The following is a 5799-nucleotide window of genomic DNA, read 5'->3' on the forward strand; positions in this document are numbered from 1 at the left end:
CGGTCCTTACCGGAGCGCTCCGGCCGGGACTCAGCGGCGGGGAGGGGGCCGGCCAGCGCCTGGGTTCTTTCCAAACGCCTCGACAGCCCGGGAGCTGTGGGAGGCAGAGGGGGCCGGGGGCGGGCAGGGGGACCTTGCGGCCGGGGAGGAAGGCGAGGGAGGCCGCCAGCCGAAGGATGGAGAGGTCTCCGGGCAGAGGAGCCCGGGCGAGGCGACGACGGGCGGGGTGGCGGCAACGGACCGTCCCGTCCCGTCGCGTCCCGTCGCGTCCCGTCCGTTCCCCCGGCCCCCTGTAGCGGGTGCGGCGCGGGGGGCGAAGGGGGCTCGTTGGCGGTCCCGGAGGGGGGATCGCCGCCGGGAACCCCGGCTCACGGCTTCAGCTGACAAGCGGGAGGGCGGCGGAGCCGTCCCGGGCAGAGCCCAGCCTGCTGCCAAGCACGGGAAAGAGTTAATGGTTTATTGGAGTCGGCACTTCCACATACCACAGGGGTAAGTCAGAACCGAGCCGCCGAAGTACGAACAAGGCGAGCAAGTTCACCCTGACTGACAGGCAGCCGGTGAGGGACACAGCCCGGGCAGCGCGAAGCGCCGTACCCAGCGGCCAGGAAAACACGCGTGGATCTTCCCGGGGCGCCGCTGAGTTGCGCGCCGCTGACCCGGGCCGTGGGGATGCTCTCCGAGGCGGCGGGCTCTGCCCCTCGGCCCGCCAGGGAAAACCCCCAACCCCCCCCCAAAACACCCCAAAACAGGGTGGGGCGCTCCCCCCCGCCCCCCACGGTCGCGGGCAGCGCGCGGGGGCAGCGCCGGGCACCGGCGGCGGACGGGGCGGCAGGGCGCATGCGCCACACCCGCCCCCCCCCCCCCCTTCCCCGACCCGCCGGGACGCGAAAGGGGAGGGAGGGGCGGGGAAAGCGTCGGCCCCGCCCCTCCCCGCTGGGCGGCCCCGCCCCCTTCCCGCCCTGCCCGCGGCGCGCGGCGCGGGCAGGCCGCACGCGAACCTAGAGGGGCGGCGCGGCGCGGGAGGGAGGCATGCAGAGCGCGCGCGTTACCTGCCGGCCGCGCCGACGGGGCGAGACGAGGAGGGGGCGACTGCGCCGGCTGCGAACCCCACCGCGGACTTTATAACCGGGTCGGCTGCCCGCCGGGAGCGGACCGCCGAGTATTTTAATTAGGAACACCACCCCACCCCACTCCACCCCCCCCTCCGCCGCCTCCTCCTCCGCCGCCGCCTCCTCCTCCTCCTCCTCCTCCCTCCGCCCCCCGCCGCTCCCACCCGCCCCGCCGCCCCTCCGAGTCGGCGGCCAAGAAAACCCAGAGAGACCTGGCGGCTGCCGGAGAAGGGGGAGCCGCGCGGCAGGCGGAGCGCCCCGCAGCCCGCCCGAAACTTGGCGAAGTTTGTCCGCCGGCGGGAACCGACCGGGAGGCCGCGGCGCCCGGCGGCCGCTTAGCGACCGGCGGCCGGCGAGTATGTGCGAGGAACGGGCGGCTCGCCGCGCCCCCGCGGGCGGAGCGGGGCGGCTGTGAGCGGGGCGGCCCGCGCCCCCGGGGCCTCCCCGCAGCGCCCGAGCCGCCGCGGACCCCGTCCCGCACCGCTCCGCGCCGCGCCGAGCCTCGCCGCGGCGGGCTGCCCCCCCTCACCCCCCCGAGCTCGGCGGGCGGCGATGGCACCGGGCGGGCTCTGACCCGCCGCCCCGTCCGGGGCTCGCCGCCGCACCGGAGACCGCCGAGGAGCATCGCGGAGCCAGGACCGCGCACCCACCCCCCCCACCCCGCGCCCCTCGCCTGCCGCCGGCTCCCGCCCTCGCCGTCGAGACTTCCCTGCGGTCCCGCCTTGGACTCCGAGGAGCCCCGAGGAAGAGCCCTGGCCCGGAGATCGGCGGCGCGGAGAGAGGCTCCGCGGCCCGGGCGGGGAGCGCCGCCCGTCCCGCCCGCCGCAGCGCCCTGACGGGGAGCCACCGCCACCGCCACCGCCGCCGCTCGGCAGCGCCCCGCGCCCGGAGCGGGGCCGCCGGGGGCCGCCGCCCCGCACCCGCCGGAGCCGGAGCCGGGACCGGGACCGCCGCGCCGGGGCACCACCCGCCGAGATTGCTTTTGGAGGAGCGGAGCGCGGCGGGGGCGCGGAGGAGGAGGAGGAGGAGGAGGAGGCGGCGGGAGAGGCGCCCGGAGGAGGAGGCGGCGGCGGCGGCCGCCGGCGCGGGGCGGGCGGCGGCTCGCCGGGTCGCCGGCGGGACACCATGTCCAAGCCGGTGGATCACGTCAAGAGGCCGATGAACGCCTTCATGGTGTGGTCGCGGGCGCAGCGGCGCAAGATGGCCCAGGAGAACCCCAAGATGCACAACTCGGAGATCAGCAAGCGCCTGGGCGCCGAGTGGAAGCTGCTGACCGAGTCGGAGAAGCGGCCCTTCATCGACGAGGCCAAGCGGCTGCGGGCCATGCACATGAAGGAGCACCCCGACTACAAGTACCGGCCCCGGCGGAAGCCCAAGACGCTGCTCAAGAAGGACAAGTTCGCCTTCCCCGTGCCCTACGGGCTGGGCGGCGTGGCGGACCACGAGCACCCGCACGGGCTGAAGGCGGGCGGGCTGCACGGCGGGGCGGCCGGCGGGCTGGTGCCCGACTCGCTGCTGGCCAACCCCGAGAAAGCGGCGGCCGCCGCCGCCGCCGCCGCCGCCCGCGTCTTCTTCCCCCAGTCGGCCGCCGCCGCCGCCGCCGCGGCCGCCGCCGCCGCCGCCAGCAGCCCCTACTCCCTGCTGGACCTGGGCTCCAAAATGGCCGAGATCTCCTCCTCCTCCTCCTCTTCCTCGGGCTCGGGGCTGCCCTACGCCTCCTCGCTGGGCTACCCCGGCGCCGGCGGGGCGGGCGCCTTCCACGGGGCCGCCGCCGCCGCCGCCGCCGCCGCGGCCGCCGCCGCCGGGGGGCACACGCACTCGCACCCGTCGCCCGGTAACCCGGGCTACATGATCCCCTGCAACTGCAGCGCCTGGCCCGGCCCGGGGCTGCAGCCGCCGCTGGCCTACATCCTCCTGCCGGGCATGGGCAAGCCCCAGCTGGACCCTTACCCCGCAGCCTACGCCGCGGCCCTATGACCCGCGGCCGGAGGATGCCCGCGCCGAGCCCCCCCCGGCGCCCGGCCGGATGGGTGCCGGTGCATACGTGCGGCCGGGGAGGGGGGGTGGAAGGGGAAAGGGGGGACCGGGGCAGGCGGCGGGGCCGCCGCCGCCGACCTGTTGCGCGTCGCCCGCCGAGGGAGGCGTGTGGCGTCCCGCCGCCCCGCGTAGAGCTTGTGTGTGTTGCATGCGGTCTTTGCAGATAGCCGAGCTGAAAAAAAGAAGAGGGGGGGGGGAAGGGAAAAAAAAAAAAAAAAACAAAAAGGGGAAAAAAAAAAAAAGAGAGAAAAAAAAAAAGGAACCGACCCGCCCTGCCCCCTCCCCTTCCCCCCAAAGTGCTAATTCGGGACAGAGACGGGGAGCTCCGTCCCGCCGCGCTGCCCTTTCTCCGGCCGCCGGCTCCTTTGCCCTCCCTCCGCTCCCCACGCCCCGCGCGGTGCTGGCCGCGGAGAAGTCCCGCTGCAGCACCGCCGCCGCCGAAAAGCTGCGATGGGATGGGGGGGGCAGAGGTCCGGGCAGGGCGAGGGGCGGCCCCGGTAAAGGAGTGCTTGGTTCGTAGCCCCTCGTGGGCCAGCGGGAGCAGGATCCACGCAAAGAAAGAGTCGGCGGTGTGGGGTGCTGCCCGTCCCGTCCCGAGTGGGTGCCCGCCGTCCGCTGCTACGGGGCGCTGACAAGCGCGGGTGGTGATTTCCACGGGAGGCAAGACGCGTGACTCTCGGTCCCCGTCTGTGTGTGTCGTTCCCCCCCCCTCCCCCCCCACTAATTAAGTCTCACCCTCAGACTGTAAATTTGTATATCTCTGTGGAAACGTTAGGTCTCGGATTGAAAACTCTGTTCCTTACTTCGCCCACGGTCGATTCAGTTTTAACCTGAAAAAAAAAAAAAAAAAAAGAAAAGGAATGCCTTTCAAAGGGAATAAAAATATTGCGGGACCGCTCGGGGATCGCAATATTATCTAAGGTTAAATCAGACTTTTTTGTCTGAGTGATAATTATCTATTTATTATTTAGCTGAACTGAAACAGAGCTTTGCTTTGGCAGAAGAGTATTCTCATTTAAAAGAAAATCCGTCTTCCCCCACCAACATGAAGTGTTTCACATGTGTTTTGGAGTACCCTACCTGTTTAGCTTATTTTAGAGCGACTGCAATTCAATTGCAAATGGCGGTTAAAAAAAAAACACCCAACAAATTTTAGAGAAAAAAAAATCCTTCATCAGTTTAGAGTTCTTTTTTGGTTTACTTTTGTAATGTGTATATTTTGACTAATGTTTGTGAATGAAGCTGGCTAACATGTATTTAGTTTCATTTTGGCTTTATGTAATATAAAGAAAAAAAAAAGATTAAGTATTGGTTTTAACATTTACGTGTAAATGGTTTTCTTGTGTGACCTTCTAATTTAAAGTTAGACGTCTAAACTATATCTGTAAATTAGATTCCGACTACCACTCTGTTCATTTTTGAACAAAGAGTTTAAATAAAGCCTGAAGCAGGGAAAAGAGAAAATCCTCTATTTCTTGTTGAATTGCTAACAAGATTTTTATCTGAATTGCCCTTACGTGCCTGGTCCAGGTGAGGTGTAAGGTATCCTCTAAAGGCTGTCTTTGTTTCACTTTTGAATAGATTTACTAGGAAATCTAAATCAAGCCATTGTTATTCAGAGCCAAAAACCTGATTTATCACATTTTTAATCGTGAATAGGAAAGAAGATAAAAAAAAAAGAAAACCAAGTTGTCGTATTATCTTAAAAAAAAAAAAAAGGCATTCATGGACCAGCAGAACAGAGCTCACTGAATACACTGAGAGCGTTCAAAGCATTTCATCGGTTTCCAGTAACGTTTTCAGAGTGGAAAGTTGCCTGACCACTTTATCTGGTTAGCCTAAGAGCTTCGCCACTTAAACCCGTGTAATTTGTTCACCTATCTGAGCAATATTTCTGCTTTATTCCTGGAGTATTTTTCGCGGGGGTTCCCAGTGATTGCTGACTAAAACCTAACACTTTTTTTTTTTTTTTCTTTCCTCTAAACGGCTTTTCTTCTTTTTAGTGCCCGAAAATGGTGTTTTCAAATGTAAATCCGGCAAACCTCTGCACGGGAGTTTACATGCAGCAGGGAAACGGGAGCAGGATGGAACGGTCCATCCTTTTAGCAAGGGAATTGCGAGCATCGCAACGTGAATATCTCCAAGGCAATGAAACGGAGCCCGTCACCTTACTGAGGTGGCAAACCCCGGCTCGTTTTCTGTGTCTGTGTGCATATATATGAAGTATATGTATGTATGAAGTATGTATATATATATGTATATATCTCTCTTTTCCTCCAGAGTGGTTGGTTGCACTCTTTAATTGTGAGAATAACAATAGCTCCTGAGTAAATGCCTTCCAGATCAGCCTTCCCCTTGGAATTACGTTCAAAAAGTGGAAAGTTTGGGAGATTTGCGGAACAGCCTGTTCGTTTGACCCTGATTCACTAATTAAAACGATCCTGCTTTTGTTATTCCCCCAGCGCTTTGCAATATTATAAGTTAATTCATATGGTTCTGAGCGATTATGCAAAACTAATTTGGACTGTCCAGGGGTAATTATCCCTGACACGGTTAATTAAATCCTTTCAGGGCTCCGCCATTCCCTTTTGTAGCAGCCCATCACTTCTCAACACGGAACTTCCTGCCGCTTCCCTGGAAGTCACCCCAGCCC

The 5799-nt window shown here is 62.9% G+C and overlaps 1 protein-coding gene across 1 annotated transcript in view; it reads left to right on the top strand.

Moving 5' to 3' along the window:
- The first annotated feature begins 2203 nt into the window (after positions 1–2203).
- The window catches only part of SOX21 (SRY-box transcription factor 21), a 4291-nt gene continuing 695 nt past the window's right edge, over positions 2204–5799 (top strand). Inside the window, exon 1 of the mRNA XM_075045974.1 lies at positions 2204–5799. This exon is cut by the window's right edge and continues 695 nt beyond it. Within this exon, the coding sequence (XP_074902075.1) occupies positions 2235–3086 (852 nt within the window). The 5' untranslated portion in view covers positions 2204–2234 and the 3' untranslated portion in view covers positions 3087–5799.

Source organism: Buteo buteo, chromosome 14, assembly GCF_964188355.1.
Source record: "Buteo buteo chromosome 14, bButBut1.hap1.1, whole genome shotgun sequence".
NCBI classification, from domain to species: Eukaryota; Metazoa; Chordata; class Aves; order Accipitriformes; family Accipitridae; genus Buteo; species Buteo buteo.